The sequence below is a fragment of the Colius striatus genome, chromosome 12 (assembly GCF_028858725.1).
Source record: "Colius striatus isolate bColStr4 chromosome 12, bColStr4.1.hap1, whole genome shotgun sequence".
NCBI lineage: Eukaryota > Metazoa > Chordata > Aves > Coliiformes > Coliidae > Colius > Colius striatus.
Window position 1 is genome coordinate 2,130,480 of NC_084770.1, and position 19,059 is coordinate 2,149,538.

Here is a 19,059-nt window from a genome sequence, read left to right on the forward strand (position 1 = left end):
GGCGCGGCCCGGCCCCGCCGCCGCCGCCCTGAGCTGGCTTCGCGGTTCCTCCCTGCGGCCGCCGCCATGCCGGGCCGCCGCTGAGGCGCGGCCCCGCAGCGGCCGAGGAAGCGTCCGCTCGGAGAGGAGCAGGGCCCGGGGGAGGGCGGCCCGGCATGGCCCGTAGCCTGGAGTAGCGCCGCCGACCTTCCCTGCGCTGTGCGGCTGCGGGCGGGCCGAGGCCGCTTCTCGGGAGCGAGGCCCCCGCTGGAGGCGGAGGAGGAGCCAGCGCGGCCCCTCTGACAGGGCCGCCGCGGCCTCCGCGCTGCCGCCGCCGCCGCCGCGCGGCTCCAGGTGGCCCCGGACCAAGGTGACACCCGGCCTGCCCCCGCCCCGGGGCCACCTGCCCCCTCGGCCGGCACGGACTCGGCGCCGCGCTTTCTTCTCACCCCGGAGCCGGCGGCGTGCGAGCGGCTGCGATGAACCCGGTGAATGCCACTGCTCTCTACGTTTCAGCGAGCCGCCTGGTGCTCAACTACGACCCTGGGGATCCCCAGTCCTTTACAGAGATTAACAAGCTCCTGCCCTACTTCAGGCAGTCCCTCTCCTGCTGCGTTTGCGGTGAGGATCTTTCTTTTGTTCCCTGCACAATAAGCGCCCCCCCCTTCCCCCCCCCCCCCCATCCCTCCCCGGGGCGCTCGGCACGGCGCTGCCCCGGCGGGCTGGCTTCGCCCCGGCACGGCCGCCGGAGGGAAGGCGGTGGTGGGGCTCCTCCCGCCCCGAGAGCCGGGCTCACGCAGAGGAGGCGGCCCGGGAAACTTTGCTCAGCCTTTGGCCGCGGAGCCCCCCGCTGCCGCGGAGTCGCTGGCCTGGCCGGCGGGGGCGCGGCGGCGGAGCCCACATGGGCAGGCGCGCAGCTCCCGGGGGGGCGGCGGGGGGAGGTGGGTCTGCGAGTTGGGGAACGTGCAGTAGAAGTATTCTTCGGCAGAAACCCGCTCCCCCTTGCAAAGACCGACCCGAAGCGGGAGGAAATGTGCGGGCAGTATTGCAAAAAGGGATAGAAGGGCGCTAGGAGTCTGCCCAGCCCACAGCTGGGCAAGCTGCAAGGCAGGAATCGGTTGGGTTTGGTGAGAGAGTGTGGGTTTTTTTCCCGAAATGCAACACTTTATTATGGGCACTTTATTTCATAGAGAGTATAGTAGTTATTAGTGGTTATTGGGATACCCTGGGATAATGGGGTTAATTGCGTTAAAAAAAGGATGACTAAGAGCAACTGTGGTGAAAGATACTCAGAGTAATATATATAAACCATAGAGGCGGGGAAGTGAGAACTTAAATACCTTTTTTTTTCCCCCTTCCTTGGAAAGTAAAGAGCAAAAAAGTAATTCAAATTGAGAGCCAGGAGTTTATAGCACACAGAAACAGTATTTGATTTTTTTTCTTTGCTTTTCTGCATAGCAGATGATTATTCTATAATTACCACAAAAAGCAAATAGGCTGAAAGTCTGCTAGGATTTTCCTCTTCCCAGCAAAGAGCATTCTGCATTTGAGGGGAAAGGCAGGAAGCTACAATTTCAGTATCGCATTCTGCTATGTTTGTGAAGTGAGAGCTTCATGAAGTGAGGGCACACGCCTGTTCCTGGTAGGAAGCTCTGGATGAAGCTGTCAGCCTTTCTCAAACTTGCCTTTGGAGCTTTAATCAGTGTTGGGAAAGGGAAGCTGAATTGTTAGACCTCACAGTTGGTTAATTTTTCCCCCTCTGGTAGATCTAAGGCCTGGCCCTGCGTGTGTTTATGTTTTCCTAACAGAGTGGATTTCTCCATAGTGCTTCCATGTGTTTAGCTTTACTAACGTGCATGGTCACACCAAGATTTAATGGAATGACTACACTAAGATTTACATGGAATTACAGGGGTTTATCAAGTTAAATCCTGGGCCTGTAAATAAACAAAATAGTTCAACTGTTGAGGCTACTGAACGAGCGTTGGGTGCTTCCTATCCTGCAGCTATTGGCTCCTCCCACTTAAAGTCTTAGAAAATAGAGATCTGTTTGTGCTGGGAAAGAGGGAGCCTGTTCCCAGGATCACTGCGGCGTCATTTCCTGAAATAATTTGTCTAAGGTTTTGTTGGTTTTTTTCTCACATAACCCTGATGTCAGTATTGATGCACCTCTGCTCTTTAGGCCCTGGTAATTCCAGTCACTTAACTACTTTTTTCCACAAATCTTCCTTACCTTCGGACAATCACCAGACTGCTTTTGCCTAAAAATATGCTAATAATTCTCTGATTTGTTAAAAATGACTTTTTAAATAAGGTATTTACATAGTGACTACGTGTTTGTAACCACTGCGCTGTCTGGCCTCTCCACTTTGAGACTGGTTTTCTGAAATGTGTTCTTTGTTCTCCTAGCCTTGACTTCTTCCCTTCTTGGCCTTTTTGCAATCTTATTTTTACACTCTGTGCTATTGAAATCATCTATCTTTAATTTCTCCCTGCCCAGATTCCTGGGCTGTTTTCCTTCCCCCTCCTCAGCTTTTCTTGCTTGGCTGTTCTGTTGCTCTCCATTTGGTAGAGCAAACCATGCTTTTTAGTTTGTTTTCTTCCACTGACTTGTACCCCCATGGATATTCCTACTTACAGGCTACTTCTTGACGGGTCCACTTTCTCACTCTGTCCCTTGTTTTCTTTTCATTTTAAGGTTATTGCCTTGGCTTATATTTTTTTCCTACTCATGGCCAGCTTCCAGATAACTGTAGCTGCTGTTTGTGTCAAATAGGTTGTTTACTGAGTGATTCCCTGGTGTTATCTCTGTGTCTTGGGCTTCAGTGTGTGGCGTGGGGGCACACAGAGGCCTCAGTAAATACCTGGTGCTTTGTGAAGCCATCCAGTAAAATGCAGTTTCTGCCTTGCAGAGCTGGTAAAGTGTCTTTCTTGAACCTGCAGGTAGTTAGTCATGGGAGAGTGGTCCTGCCCCATACAAAAATGTCCTCTCTGGTGTTGCCCAGCTGTCATAAATCTTCAGCTCAGACTGGTAAAGGCAGAGTGACCGTCTTTTTCTGGCTTGCTTTTTGTGTTCTTTTTCTCCTGTTATGGGTGAATATTGGTGCCTCCTCTCTCTCTTTGGCCTTTTGACATTGCTTTGATGTTTTAAAATACCTTTTTTCTCTTGTACACGTTGGTGCTCAGAACTATTATATGTTCAGCATATTTAAGGTCATTTAAAGCCTATCCAACTGTCAAACCCCTTTGAACTTCAGTGTTTTAAAAGGTAAACTTTTCAGTGCTGAGGTAAAGATGAATTTGAGATGTCCCAATCAGACGAATGAGTGGTACCCCCACCCAGAACTTGGCTTTGTGTTTGTCTGTCTAAACCATGAGATCCATTTGGCTGGGTATGGGTTCCTCTACATGGAACTTTTGAGTGTCCTTGCACAGGCCTTAGAATGCAGTCTTGACTGTAAGTGTTTAAAAATTGATGCTGCTTTGGATTAATTATCAGTAAGGCATAAAAACCCTACACTTGGTTAAAGTCTCAAGTGTTTGGACTCATAGGACTTGCCTTGGGAAATGACTCCTCAAATTAGTGCCCCTGATGTCATCGGCCTTTCCTCAGTGTTTAATCTCTCTGCATGTATTTTGTAATGCTTTATTATGCTGTAGGTATTAATTCTCCAGTCAAGGCTGTCCCTTTAATTTTAGATAATTGTTTTTAGAAGAAATTACTGACAGCTACATAAATCAGCTAGCCTCACTGTGCTTTCACTATTTTCTGAGTTCACTAGACGTTAAGCCAATTCATTTTCCTTTACTCTAATAGTGTTTTACACCAGCTCCCATAGCAGGGGTGGCAGAAGCTTTTGGACCCACATAGTTATGAAATTCTAATTAAAGCTCTGATTTTAGATTCAAATTGGCACACATGAAGTTCCAGCAGTAGAAAGGCAGCATGTAAACACAGTATGCCATTGTAAGTCAACTAAATCTGCTCTAGCTGGATTTGAGGTCTCTGTCTTTCCTAACGGGTTAGAGCGGTTCAATTACGCTGATGCTACTGCGGTGTGTGTTTCTAGGATTTAAGTGTGATGATGTGATAGTTTCCTAGATGGTGTTGTAGGTGATGCATCATCCTTTTACAGGAGTCTATTAGATGGTATTTCCTAGAGCTTTTAAAACTTAGACGTTTAGGCAGGAAGGTGTGAGCCTTCTGTGTTTTGAGGGTGTGAAATGTGAGTTTTGGGCTCTGGACTACAGTGATTATTATAAAATCGCACGTTAACACCACATTTAATTTAAAAATATGCAGCAAACTTCTGTGTTGTACTGCCTATTGCGATAAAAATCATCTTCCAGGTGCCTTTCTCTGCCTCTGTAAGTCGTTGATAGGTTCACTTGGCTTTTCAGCATTAGCAGCCTTTTTTGAAATTCAATTCAAATGCTTGTGAGAGACAGACCGCCAGCTTTTTAGCTGTGGAAAACTTCATCCCAACCTCTGAAAGAGATTTCAGAGGTGTGTAAAAGATCATTAATTAGCAATTTAGAATGTGAAAGTGCTTTAAAGCTTCTGTGGCTTTAGGACAACACTCCCTTTGGCCAGGAACACAGCTGTAGCTTGCGATGTAGAAACATGGGAGAAGAACACGGTTCTTGCCTTAAACATCCTGCAATCTAAGTAAGGGGATGTGAGACAACATATGCTTAAGAGAGATTAAGGGGTGGGAAGGAACAAAGAAACAAACTGATAGAACTGACTGGTACCTTACACAGCTCCTGTCCAGCATTTTGAGATGGTTTTATTTACAGAGTTGAAGGCCAAATGGTAAAGTGGCATCATGGAGGCAACTCCCACACATGGGAAACAGCATGGATTGCCAAAAAAGAAAACAAAAATGGAAGACTTGTTGTTTTCCCATATAAAGATTATTGTAGGGGTGTTATTTCCCTTCTGATGAAAGGCTGAGGGAGCCGGGGCTCTTTAGCTTGGAGGAGACTGAGGGGTGACCTCATTAAGGTTTACAAATACGTAAAGAGTGGATGTCAGGGGGATGGAGCCAGGCTGTTCTCAGTGGTGGTACAAGCTGGAACATAAGAGGTTCCAAAGAAACACGAGGAAAAACTGCTTCCCTATTCAGGTGAGGGACGATTCTGTGATTATTTCCATCCTGCTCTTGTGTGAAAGTATTAGTGTATTTTTTGAAAGCTTTATACTATCAATATGAGTCTTGTGGAACTCAGTCTCCTAGCTAAGTTTGCACTTTCTTCATAGTTGGTGGTATATTGAGTTGCATAAAATTTTCTGCTTGTCTGTGTTGCTGGACCTGTGCAAGCTCCTCTTCTTGTTCCTGATCCCTTGCTAATTCCCCATTTCTTCTGCAGTCTTGACTGTTTGCCCCCAATGTCAGTGCATGGTGTGACCTCCTCCAGCCCTTGGTGGTGGTGTTACAGATCCCAAATAGAGGCTCCACTTGTCACAGAATCGTAAGGGTTGGAAGGGACTTTGAAAGATCATACATCCCAACCCCCCTGGCACAGCAGGACCACCTAGAGTAAGTCACACAGGAACTCGTCCTGGTGGGTTTGGAATGTTAGACCCAGATGGTTTCACTGAACTTTCATATGAAAATATCTACCAAGTATCCAAGGGAAGAAGCACTGCAAGCAAGTGGAATGAAAGGGGGTCATGGCTCTTAAGAGTAAGCAAAGTCTTGTTTTCACTAGATGCTATTGAGACAATCTGAGGATTGCAGTTTGGAGGCTCCTTCCTTGGAGGTCTTCAGGACCCGCCTGGACGTGTTCCTATGTGACCTGATCTAGATGGACCTGCTTGTGCAGAGGAGTTGGACTGGATGAGCTCTAAAGGTCCTTTCCAACCCCTACCATTCTATGCAGCACTTAGGTGATGTCGTTCAGAGAAGAGAAGGTAGTTGGTTGGGTGCCACCTAAATAGATTAAACTTTCTAGGAAATGTCAGTTTCTGGTCAGGGAGGTGGAAGAAGGCAGAAGGATCAAATTCCCACTACTAATAAAACTTAATTATATACATGTTAGTGGATTTTCTGTTTGGCATGTGAGCCGTAACTAAATGTGTTAAGCCTGGGTATGGAGTTTTAAAGTGAAAAAGCATATTTAAGTTCTGTGATGGAGAAGTTTAGCCTAGACTTCTCCTTGTCCATTCTCCCTGGATTTGGTGAATGAAGAGCTGATTCATGCTCTGTGCTGCCAGATCAGAGTTGCTTTTTATGTTAGAAAAGTGATGTGGATTGGTGCTTTTTTTTAAAGGCATTTTTTTCATTGACATTTTCTTTTTCTCGTCCATTTTCAATGATGAGAAATGCTGTCCAGCTATTGTGTGTTGGTAGTTTTTTAAAGTATGCTGTTTTCCCCTTAAAAATTATGTGAATGGTTGTCAAAATGCTTCTGAATAATGTGCAAAATGACCAGCATCTCTGAAACAACTGCTGGGGGGCTACAGGACCAAGTACCTATCAAATACCTTCTGCTGCAGGTATTCTTTTTATTCTTGTTTCTTTTGGAGATAACCAGCATGGGCAACTGTCTATAAAGTGCCTACTCATACATCTCTGAACGCACCAATTTTTAGCCAAGATGATTTCTCTTCCTCTTAAAATCTCCTGATTTAAATTCACTGCTTCCTTTTCCTGTTCTCAAAGGCTGCATGTGACTCCTGGGAGAACTGCTTTTTCAAGGTTGCCTGTATTGTACTGCATACATTTTGGTAACATAAAGTTCTACCAGTTGAACTTAAATTGGTTTCTAAACTTAAAAATACTCCTCTTAGAATGCAGTTGAGGAGTAAGAAGAGAAGTAGCTGTCATTTCCACCATAGCAGCGGGTTGACAGTGGGCTTCGAAGCAAGGTTGCAAAGTGAAGGCTGCAGCACTGTCTTCTGATGTGATCTGAGAGGAGAGCGTGTTTCTCCTGGAGATGGTGCATGAGTTTTGATGGTTGCCTGAGGATACTGATTAAACCATTTGTGTTTCAGAGTGTTTAAATAAAAGTTAATGTGTTGCATCTTTATTGGGACAACTGGTTGTCTGGGTCTATGGACCCAGCACCTTCAAACAGATTTCTTTGGGTTTGTTTTCTTAGGATGTCATGATTTACAGATTAGGTTGCTTGAATATGGACTAAGCAGTTGCTGGATATTTCATTGCAGTTCTTTGTGAGGCCAGGAAAGAGTCTTTGCTTCTAGTGTATGATCTGAGAAATATCCCACAGCACAACCTTTCTTGATTACTCCAAGGTAAACTTGGTTACTCCAGGTGGTAATGATTTCCCTCCTCCTCTGGAGGAATTCACTTTAAAGCCCTGCAGTAGTGTAATTTGTTATTCTCTGTCTCCTGAGCCTTGAAGTCCCAGCCCAGGGCTTGCTCCTTCTCCAGTGGCCTTCAAGAGCACAGTTTACTTTAAGATTGCACAGTTAGTCTGGATGGTGCAAGCGTTTTTGTTTGGGGGGAATGACTTTTGCATGACTTTGTTTGCTCAGGGAATGCCATCAACTTGATCTGTAACTTGCAAAGCAAGTTTTAACTCTTGCAAGTGTTTATGCTGAAACATAGAAGAAATATCTTAACTTTACCGTTTAAAACCTCTTAAAATATAGTAATCTTGACTTTTGGACATCACCCTTAGATGGACACTTTACACCAGATGGTGAAAAAGATTAATTGATCTATCTTTTTAAAGCCTATTCATGACAAAGCTTGAACTTTGCCACCTGGTTTGTTTAAAATACATTTAGAATTTGTCCAGTTGATGATTTTGTCACCACAAAGACTTTCAAGCAGAACCCTAACTTTGACTTAGGGCTTGGTAAAATATGTTCTGTTGTTTCTCATGCAGGGGGTGGAGCCAGAGAACAAAGCAGGCCCTTCTACAGTTAAAATGCAATTTGTTGTCATGTTTCTGTTGTGGGTTGTTTTTTTTCCTTGAACTTTGGCTAAAGAGATTGACTGTATTTCTCCAAATACGCAGAAAAATAGTCTAACTGTATTCTTACCCTGGTTAATTTGGGTTCCCATGGTGTTCAGACAAAAATAAAGCTGATTTTATGTTTCCAAAGAGTTATACAATCATTAATTCTTTAGCCCTGCCTATATGAGGGTGATCATTTCTGTAGCTAATTTTTCACAGTCATTTGTTGATGGAGGATGCTCAGGAATATTCAGCAGCCAGCAGAATGCCGTCACAATTTTATCAGAAGTTTGGGTTTGGGTGGGAGGAGGAGGGAGGTTAATGCTTTTTTGTATTTCTACTTCACCTGTTGGGGCATCTGTCAATGCTTATGAATGTCTGTGGACAAATTCTAGCAGCAGCATTGTAGTTGTGGTGATGTAAGAGCAAGATGGTACTTTCAGGAAGAAATACTATTCTTTAATTCACAGGTAAATGTACTGTTTCAGATAAAAAACTGCCCTTTATTTTGCATTTTTGACTGAATAAAGCTACTTTCTGTCTGCAAAACCTTGTTTCATAAAAACCATTAAAGACTGAGTGCATTTGTAGCATTGCTGTTCTGAGCTCCTCTTACTTACAGCCCACGTTTTGTAGGTAGAGGTTCCAGGTTCTGTGTTGTGCCTCTCAGCCGAGAGTGTGGTCACCGCCGATGCTGATCTGGTTTCCAGAGGCTGGGAAGCGGGTGTGGGCTCTGCCAGGTGATCCACATTTCTGCAGAAGTTGCCAAAGGTTTTTTCTAGAGGAGGACAGTTGGTCAGGGCAGGGGTGAGGCAAATCTCTGTCAGGTGAATCTGCCTCTTGACTTGGGTGCAGGGGTGTGAAATGCATCAGCCAGGCTGTGGTTGAAGCCCACCCTCTGGACGGTTTGGAAGGGAATTTTGTTAGGGCTTGAGACATTTCACTGTTGTCTTACACTTGGCAGTTGTCCCTTGCACTAACCTCTGTTGGAATTTCTGTGGTTTTGAATGTATTTAATTCTCTTGTAGTTAAGTATCCAGATCTTTCCCCAATATAAAACAGATCTTGCACATCTGTTTTCTTTTTCAGCAGATGGTTACCAGACTTTTTCACTGCTTACCACATATCTGGTCATAGGAATGCAACCGAGGGTTAAAGACTCGTTTGACAGACGTGTGTTGGAGATTAACCCCAGTGCCAGATTTCTTTCTACTGGTAATAAAAGCTGGGGTTTTTTTCTAGCCTACTTCATCAAATTAAGTTTTAATAGTTAAATCATTCATTTGAGGCAATATATTGTGTTTCAGTAGACTTTTCCAAGGGCACTAAATTACTTGTGTTTAGCACCTTTTCTAAGGTATTATATTTCTGCCTTTGCCAAGGAGAGATGAGAATGGAAGGAGGTGACCTGTTTCCATTCGGGTCTGTGTTCTCCATCAGTTTCATCCCTTTGGAGCACATTTGCTGGGAATCAAAAGGATCATTAGGTGTATATTCCCAATTCTCCTGCCTTTGGTCTGGGAGATGGGATTTGCAGATGCTTCTCTTCCTGCAGCTGTGAAGTAATGCTCATTAAGGAACACAATAGGAAGTATTCCTTGTGGTTTAAGTGACCTCTCTCCTGGTCGAAGCCTTTCCAGGACAGCTGTGGTATTTTGTAAATACTATATTAAAAGCATTTCCTCTGTATGTACTGCTTCTTAATTGTAAGTGCTCATGTACATATTTAGTACACCCTTCTGAAAGGAGGACAGTGAAGAGCTAGTGTGGTTTACAGAAAGCCTCTTATTGGAAGGTTTGTAAGAAGCTGATTTTGCTTTTGGTGTATTAATATGCCCCTTGTGAGAGAGGGTGAAAAAAGAAGAGGCAAAGTTTAGGAATACCAAGCTCTTCAGGGTAGTAAAAATGAAGGTCTGCATGGGGTAGTTGTGGAAGGATCTGAGCAATGAAATGATAAACACAGGAAAGTTACTAACTTCTCAGTATTTTTACACCTTGCAGTTCTATATAAATTTGTCCATCTTATAGAAAGGGGTAGCACTGATGGCTTCCAGGCAAAGGTAAGCTCTTGGCCTTGCAATAGAAAACTCCATGAGAACATCGGCTCAGTACTGAGTATCAATCCAAAAAGCAAACACCAGCAATCAGGACTGCAGTAGCAGAGAATGAAGTGTGGAACTTGATGGTGCTGTGTAAAGCTGTGGTTCACCTGTATCTTACATTGTTGCAGTTGGAGACCCCTCATCTCAAAGACCAACTGTGGAAGAGTTAGGGGAAGAGTGGTGCAGTGTAAGGAACAACTTCTGTACAGCCTGGAACAGAGACAGCTTGGAGGCTTATGTGGTATATGTCTGTAAAACCATGAGTATTGTGGAAGAGGCAACACAAGAACCAGATTGTTAAGTGAAACTAGTAAGTTGTGCTCAAAATGAGGAGGTTATCCTCAGCACAAGGGATAGTTGACGAGGAATTTCTTGTCAAAGCCTGTTGTGACCAATTACATTTTAAATAGCTAAAGAGGAGATGAGGGAAGCCTAAGGAGAGAATCTGAGGGTTACAGAGGTCATGGAAACCTCCTCTGCTGTGAGAAGTGTCTCAGATAATAATGGTTAAAAAACTGCATAAGTATTGAGAGCTTGCTTGCCTTGTCTTACTCTGTGCTCTAAGCATCTGCTCTTGGCCACTGGTGAGACAGCCTGTGGGGCTAGATGGATCTTTGCTTTAGCTCGGTCTGGTGGTTGTTGGGAGTTTGAGGGTGGGCTAGGTGACATCTTGGAGACATTCTTGACTTTATTTTCACGGTGGATTTCATAATCTGAGAAGACCTGGTAATTTGCAGCGTCAAAGGAGTGTTATGCCTCAGAAGCCTGTACAGTCCAGTGGTTTGGAACATCTCAGGGTTTAGTACCTCCAGACTCTGGCTAGCAGCTCAGATGTTGTCTTTCTGGGACAGCGTTGCTGGCTTCGTATTGAAAGCAATGAAACTTGTCTCTGAATCTGAGTCTCATGGTTGGCTTTTTTTAGCTTAACGATACTAGAGCTGAAGGGGAGTGATAGGTGCCACAGAATCCATATGAGAGAGAAGCTTTGACTGAAGAATGAATATTCAATGAGATATGAGCTCAAGTTGAAAATATTCCCACAGCTCAGGCATTCCTGATGTCTGTCTCGTGTAGGTTGCCTGGCATTTCTTGAGAGTAGAACTCGCTCTGTTCTTCCCTTCAGTGAGCATGTCAAGTGCTTTATCTTGACTGTCCATCTGCTTTTTCTCCTGAAGACTTGTGGAAGTTTAAATTTTTCAGTATCCTCTTTTAGCACTTGTGCCCATTCAACAGCTTCAGCCAAATGTATTTTGGGAGGGAGAAAACCTCACAGTTAGTGATGACTTTTTCAACAATCTAGTTCCAAGGTAAATTTGTGTATTGTTGATTTGGTTCCATCCTGCAGTATTTTAGTGCTTCCCAATCTGTAAAGCATTGATCATCCTAACTCACCAGTTGCAAAAAGAGGCTGAAGATGGACCGAGAAGCACACCCAACTGCTTGCTTTCTTTGGGTGTTAATGCTGGGCAGCTCTTGATCCTGCAAGCACTGGGGATGCTTGTAGTTGCACCACTGCTCCTCAAGTCTCAGAGTGTTTTGACCCCTGCACTGGTCCTGGGATGGCTTTCTACCTGTCCCTTGGAAAGCCTCTCCATCCAGAAGGGGCCGTTGCGTGCCACCCTCCAACTTTCTAAACAGTTCTGTTTTCTCTTGATTGATTAAAAGAATCCTACCTAATGATGACTTAAACACTGACTCTTGTTATTTGTTGTTCCAAAACCTGTTCACATCAAGCTACGTTTCCTGAAGAACAGCACAAGCAGGGGCCTGGAGCAGCCCTTTGCCAAAGGGTCTGGATTGCAAAGGGAAAACGGGATTGCCTGCTCCCTCATGGAATTCAGGAGCGTTGCAGAATGTGCTAATGCAGATTTCATACTTAGACACAAACAAAAGCCTTGAGTTTTCAAAAGCAGTTAGAACAGTGAAAGGTAGGAGGGTCAGGTTAGAAGAGGGAGTGGAGCATTCTGACAGAAGCTACAGCATGAGAGACAAGTTTCATACAGTCAGTGCTGCTGCAGCCGAGGGTTAGTATAGTGTGTGCTCTTGCACCTCAGGGGTTGGCTGCTTCTCAACTAAGGTAGTACAAGGCAGAAAAGTTGGGGTCTAATACTTATTAACTTGGTCCATTCAGCGAGGTCCAGTTCATTCCAGCCTTTCAAAGCACCATCACGAGAATCAGTTATGGGCAGACCGCGTGATTAAAGTTTCCACGGGCAAGTGAGCTTTGACAGAAGAGCATCTTTGATACGGGTTTGGAATCTGTTTGAATATACACACTTTGCTTTCTCTTCCCCAGCTGCTTCATTTTATTCCTTTGTTCATAGCTGCATCTTTTTCCTCTGGGAAATGGTGAGAATTTACTGACAGTTGTAACTCACCCGACAAAGGCTCCTTGTGGGGAGAAAGGTCTGAGCAAAGCTGAAACCGGCTGCTTGGAAAGGAGGGAAACCTCTTACTGTAGGTCCTCTGAAATTTCATGTAGGTGTCAGACTTATCTTTCTGGGCTAGAGCTGGCTAGACATAGCAAAGCAAAACTGTCCTTTTGTGGATATAGTTACTAGTTGGAATAGTTCTGTGCAGAATTATCTCTGTTCTGGCATGTTTTTATCTTTACACGTTTGTTCTTGAGAAAAAACAACATTCCTGCAGGTTTTTACAGCTCAGAGATCTGGAGGTGTGACCTTCTGGACTGTCAGCACTGGCTCTCTCAGACTCTCTGTGCCATCGGGTGTGGCGATTCCTTCACCAGCTGGATTTTGTTAGTTTTCTGTTCTTAACAGTAAAATCTCAGGGAAATCCCTTTCTTTGGCCAAAGTTCTTCACTCCTGCCCAGGGCATGAGCTGTTGCTGACACTTTGAAGTACTTGAACATCGTGGCTGTGACAGTACCACAGTTTTAAGTACTATTTCACTGCCCTGTGTGTGTGAATTGGAACCTCGACTTGCAGAGCCGCTGCTCCCCAGGGTGCATTAACAGTCGCCCTGCTGCACCTTCTGGGCTGGCACAGGAGTGATCTTTTTAATTATTCAAATACATTACTAGGTGGTTTATTCAGATGGGATCCATTTAAGTATTTTTGTTGCTTGTGGAGTTAAAACCTTTGTGCTTTATTCATGGTGCTGACTGTCACGAATCTCTAGGTTCTATTTTTAGCTCCAGCTACATGAAAAGTGAAACACAGTCTGCTGTGTCTTCTTTCCTCTCGGGGTTGCTATTTCATCATCTTTACATTCCTCATAGGGTTTCCCTCTGCTCTGTTGCCACTTGTTTTCAGTAATTTCATTAAAATGTCTGCAGTAGCTCCTCACAGGAGTTTACTGTCGTGGTTTTGGTAAATTCACAGAAATGTGCGATTTGTGTCAATGGAAGAAGCCGCTGGAGGGGACAAGGGGGTTGGTAGTTTTAGCTGAGGGTGCTTCTAAGGGCTGCAGCAGCACCACCAGTTAGGGTGTGATGGTTTTCTTCTGATTTTTTTTTAAGGTGGTTTTAAAACTAAGTGTGGCAGCCACAAAATCCTGGTACAGGCTGTTTGGCTGGGTTGTTTTCTTGTGACTTACTGAACTTTTCTGATAGCACAAAACTGGCTCCCGCCGTACCCTGGCAACCTGCTTTGAGCCCAGTGTAATCTTTCTCTGTCTCCTTTTTTCCTCAGGAAATTTGCTACAAGACCCTATTGCTCCTACCAACTCCACGTGTCAGCATTATGTCTGCAAAAGCTGTAAAGGCAAGAAGATGATGATGAAACCGTCATGTAGCTGGTGCAAGGACTACGAACAGTTTGAGGAGAATAAGCAGTTAAGCATCTTGGTGAACTGCTATAAGAAACTCTGCGAGTACATAACGCAAACTCCACTGGCCCGAGATATTATCCAAGCAGTTGACTGCTCTGCAGATCTTTTGGCTTTGCTCAAAGATGGATCACCACTCCACGAAGAGACAGAAAAACCTTCTGATACAGCCTTGGCTTTGTGTTTGACACATTCTCCAGTACCTTCCACCTCAGAACTCACAGCTGACCCTCCGGCTAGTTTCACAGCAATCCCTGAAAGCACACACAACATTGACATTAGAGGTTCTGTTATCAACGGGTTGCCCAATTGTAATGGGCTTTCGGTAGATAAACTCGGAGTGAATATTTCTTCTCCCGAGCACACAAACACAATTGATGTCTGTAGTACTGGAGAGTACATAAAAACTGAAGATCTCTCGGGCAGCCTGCAGCCTGTGTGCGACACGGTTTCCACGAGTGACTTGTGCACGACAGGCATCGACATCTGCGGTTTCAGTGAAGACATAAAGCCAGGTGGCTCGTTGCTCCTCAGCGTGGAGGAAGTTCTCCGCAGCCTAGAGACCGTTTCGAACACTGAAGTCTGTGACTCCAATTTGCAGCCCAGCTTGGAAGCAAACATGACTAACGGCCCTTTCCTGCAGCTTTCTCCCCCACCTCTCAGCCATAACATTTTCATGCCCACAGACGCGTCTCCTCACGGCATCTCCTGCACGGCGGCGACGCCCAAGGTTGTCAAGTTAAACAGAAAGCGATCTCGGTCAGAAAGCGACAGCGAGAAGGTTCAGCCTCTGCCCATTTCCAGCATCATCTGCGGCCCGACGCTGGGAGCGTCGGCTCCCGTCACAGTCAAACAGGAAAACAAACTGTCCTTGCAGCCTATCGCGACCGTCCCCAACGGAGGCACGGCTCCCAAAATAAGCAAAACTGTGCTCCTGTCTAACAAAAGCATGAAGAAGAATCTAGAACACGCCCCTAAGAAATCCCACCCGAAAGCCAAACCGGGGGTGCTCAAAACAAAAGACAAGGCAAAGGAGAAAGTTCCCAGCAGTAACGTCATGCCAGGAAGCCCGACAAAAACTGTGTACAAAAAGCCCCAAGAGAAGAAAGGGTGTAAATGTGGTCGTGCCACCCAAAATCCAAGTGTTCTTACGTGCCGCGGCCAGCGCTGCCCCTGCTACTCCAACCGCAAAGCCTGCCTTGACTGCATATGCCGCGGCTGCCAAAACTCCTACATGGCCAACGGGGAGAAGAAGCTGGAGGCGTTTGCAGTGCCAGAAAAGGCCCTGGAGCAGACTCGGCTGACGTTGGGCATTAATGTGACGAGCATTGCGGTGCGCAATGCCAGCACAAGCACCAGTGTAATCAATGTGACAGGGTCACCAGTAACGACGTTTTTAGCTGCCAGTACACATGACGATAAAAGTTTGGATGAAGCTATAGACATGAGATACGACTGTTGAGTCTTTTCTTTCTCTTTCCCTGCCAGCAGTAGGGGAACTGCTACAGTTTTAAGGCAGCTATGGTTCTGTTTAACTTGCTGGAGCTCCTGCGTTTAGATCACTTGTATCAAGTGTTTTTCATTGCTATGTTATGTGTATTAGTGTCTGGGAAATAGTTGCAGATAATGGAGGAGTTACCCTAAAACTGTTTTAGTTCTTACAGCACCTCATAGTTTGAGATCAATTGCTGATGTAAATGATTTTATCACAAGACCTTTGGCAAGGAATATCTTAACCTCATTGTACTTGGTCATGCTTTGTGCTCAGTCAAAGCTTCCACTTCAGTGCAGGGAAGTGGTTTCTAGTTAGTCCATCTGAACTGTGCCAGGTTATGATGCACAAGAGTCACTGTCAGTTCCTTACAGTCACCATCACTAGTGAACCAGCCAGTATTCCTGCAGGAAATGCAGCATCTCTGCAGTACTAGAGAACAGAGTCTGAAGGAGGCAGGTAATGTCTGCCTGTGCGAGCTGGTTACCTGCTCTGTGGAACAGCTACACAGTAGCTACCCTGAGGCAGCTAACAGCCCAAAAAGCAGCCCAGCCTCTAGACAGGCTCAGGAAGATCAGTTGGCTGCTGCTGACTCAGATACACCATTCCCATTAATACCATGATTGATTTCTTTGTTTCCTGACAGTTTCACAGGTCACGTTCCTGGCCCCTACCACCCGACATGCCAGTTGTTTGATGTGTTACCATTTTGTCCAGGGTGAAAAAACTACTTGGACACAAGGAGGGCCTGAGTTCTCTCACCACCATTCTCTCCTCACCACCACCTCTTTTTCCCTTGTTTGGGTTTTTTTTGTTGGAGTTCCTGCTGTTCCTCCTAGACAAGAGAAGGGGCTTTGTGGCTTACAGAGTCCTCGGCTGATTTCCGCTCCTTGCTGCCAGTCTGTGCCTGAGAGACACTGAGACTTCCAAGGCAGTCATCAGCACTGGGGAGTGTGTGTGTGTTTGATGCAGTAGACTTGGGCCCATCCCCTTGGGGGTGATCCTTTGCTGATGGGCATCTTTCAGCACAGGCAGAGGATTGGCCGCTATCTGTGGTCAAACGCCTTGGATGTTTGTTAGAATAAGCTGCATAGCTCCAACCAGAATTCATCTGGTGGTTCCTCTAACACTTGGACGTAGCTTTTGAAGGTAGCTTTTCAGCCTGGGCTGAAAGGGCCTCAAGTGGCAAAAATAACACAGAGTTGTCCAAGAGCTTATCTGGGAAGGTGTTAAAGTGAAGGTGCCTTTGGAGGAGTTCAGAAGTGGTTCATTTCGGTGCAGTCCCAGTTGAGTCCGAGCAGAAGACCTGAGTCTTACACTTAAGGCTTTGTTGGCGCCCTGAAAAAGTTGGGTTTGTCTGCGAAAGCAGAAGTGTCTCCTCTTTGAGTGATCCAGCACAAATTCACCATGGGCTGACTAGAACACAAATCCTGCTTTTAAAGGCAGTTCCAGCACGTCCAGCAGTCTGAGGCTTCTGAGTTCCTGTTGCCCTTCTCCCTTCCCGCGGTGTGCTCTGGCCTAACGTTAGGTGTCTCTTGATTTGGCACAAAGCATGTACAATGATGGTTCCTCACCTAAGAAATAAGCAAAAACCTTTGGACACAAATGGCACCTCCTTTTGTTTTGTAGTGTACCATGGTGTCATTTTCTGTGAATGTGGTCGGATCTTTTTGTTGGTTTTGGTTCGTTTCTCCCCCCGTCTTTTTCGTGGGGTGGGTAGGGTGGGGGGTTAAAGCCATAGGAAGAAAAATGTGATGTATGTGTCCAGTCTGTACCTTTTGTTTTTGTTTTTGTTTTGCAAGAAGAGTTGAAAAATATTTTTGATAATGAGTAAATGGTGGAAAATGCTTCTTAGTATCCTTGTCTTTATTTGCCAACACGAGTACCTGAGATCTGTGGGGTTTTTTCAGCCCTCGTGAGATTTAATGATGTCCTATTAAAATGTATTTAGTTAAACCTGTATGTGCTTTTTGTGTTGACCCAAAGGGATCCCACCAGTTTCTCATTCGGTGCTTTGATCGTGACCTACTGATGTAAACCTGTCGATTACTCCACTACGTGTAAGAGAAGTGCCCGGCCCTTGTGGGATGGAAAGGGAGGGACCCGCACCCCAGGGCTTGTTTCTGAATGCTTTTGCAGAGATTGTTGATGATGGTAACGTTTATTAGGACTTTTGTTGAATTAAATACACAGTACCTTTGCTCCAGAAGCGTTGGGAGTACTTGGAATCTGTACTATCTCACTGCTGCGTTCAATGTGGTACCACAAGCTGGAGAACTTTTAGGTCAAGTGTGTTCTGGAACCAGCTGCCATTGGGAGATTCAGGTTGTTTCTAAAAGAAAAATTTCCTTTTCCACTGCCAGGTTCTTGGAGTGTGTATTAAAATGCAAACTGACTTAATAAATGTTAGTTTTCTAATTGTATGTTGCACCTGCTTAGAGCACCAGCATGGCACAGGGCGGACTTAGGAAACGTTGCTTGGTCTGTTGGTGACTCAGCCTGTAATTGTTTAAATTAGAGTTGCCTTGGTTTGGTTTTCCTCACCTCCTGGCTAGTTGTTCTCAAATAAGCTGAGCCACGGAAAGGGACGTAACGTTACTGAAACCTGCAGTGGTTTTAGTTGGAAAAGCAGCAGTACGAGGATGGAGCCAGGCTGTTCTCAGTGATGCCCAGTGCTAGGATGAGGGGCAACGGGTACAGGCTGGAACAGAAGAGGTTCCAGAGAAACACAAGGAAGAATTTGTTACCTGTTGAGGTGAGGGAGCACTGGCAGGGGCTGCCCAGATGGGCTGTGGAGGCTCCTTCTCTGGAGACATTCAAAACCCACCTGGATGAGTTCCTGTGTGACCTGCTCTAGACGATCCTGCTCTGGCAGGGGGTTGCACTGGGTGATCTTTTGAGGTCCCTTCCAACCTGTAAAGATTCTGTGATTGGTTTGTCAGGAGTAGGGACAGCCTCCTGTCCTGGGACCGGGCAGAGCTGAGTGCCTAGGGGCTGGGGACCTGCTGGGAGTCCGGGGGACTGCTCTCAGCCTCAGCAGGGAGGAAGCTGCCTGGGCATTCCTTTTCATTGAGGCTGTGTGTGATGTTTCAGCTGTCTTCCCAATCCTCTGGCAGACAGTGATTAACTTCCAAACTTTATTAAGCTCCCATCATTTGCAGAGCAGGTGATCAGATGTTCTGCTGGGGAAGTTCCTGCCTGAAACCATGGTGCAAAGATGGAAAGGACAGAACTCCTTCTGGAAGGGGTTGGTACAAAGTTAGTCTAGTGCTTTTGACCGTCCAGATCTGCACATGTGGAAGGTGTTCTTTCAAGAAAGAGAAGACATCTAAACTTTCATCTGAGTGGAAAGGCTCAGTGAGACCTCAGGGAGGAGGGACAGGGACAAACAGCTGGAAAGGAACAGCATCACAAAGGTGACAGGTCACAAGTGTCCTCTTGCACAGCTGCTGCCCTTTGTGCCACTGATGCAAACACCAGAACATTTTGCATTGTCAGAAGCCTGTTGGGTTACAACATATCAACAGTGAGAAACAAAACCCTGGGAGGCTGTGTCCCAGGGCAGGCTCTGCTGGCCCACCAGGAGCTGCTCCTCCACTGAAACACTGATGGACCTCCAAGACCAAGATGTGGCACATGGATAGTGCAAAGATTCTGGCATGCTCCAGAATAAAAACAGCTTTTTATTGTATGCAGGAAGCACACTCCCCACAGGCACTGTAGAACATATTTTTGCACGAGCCATATTTACATGAAAAGCTTGTT

At 45.6% G+C, this 19,059-nt stretch overlaps 1 protein-coding gene across 1 annotated transcript; it reads left to right on the forward strand.

The window, feature by feature from the left end:
- MSL2 (MSL complex subunit 2) lies at nt 1-17,141 on the forward strand. The gene is made up of 2 exons (XM_062005977.1): nt 1-600; nt 13,667-17,141. Exons 1-2 carry the CDS (start codon nt 459-461, stop codon nt 15,262-15,264), a joined length of 1,740 nt encoding a protein of 579 aa, XP_061861961.1. The 5' UTR covers nt 1-458; the 3' UTR covers nt 15,265-17,141.
- The last annotated feature ends 1,918 nt before the right edge of the window (nt 17,142-19,059 follow it).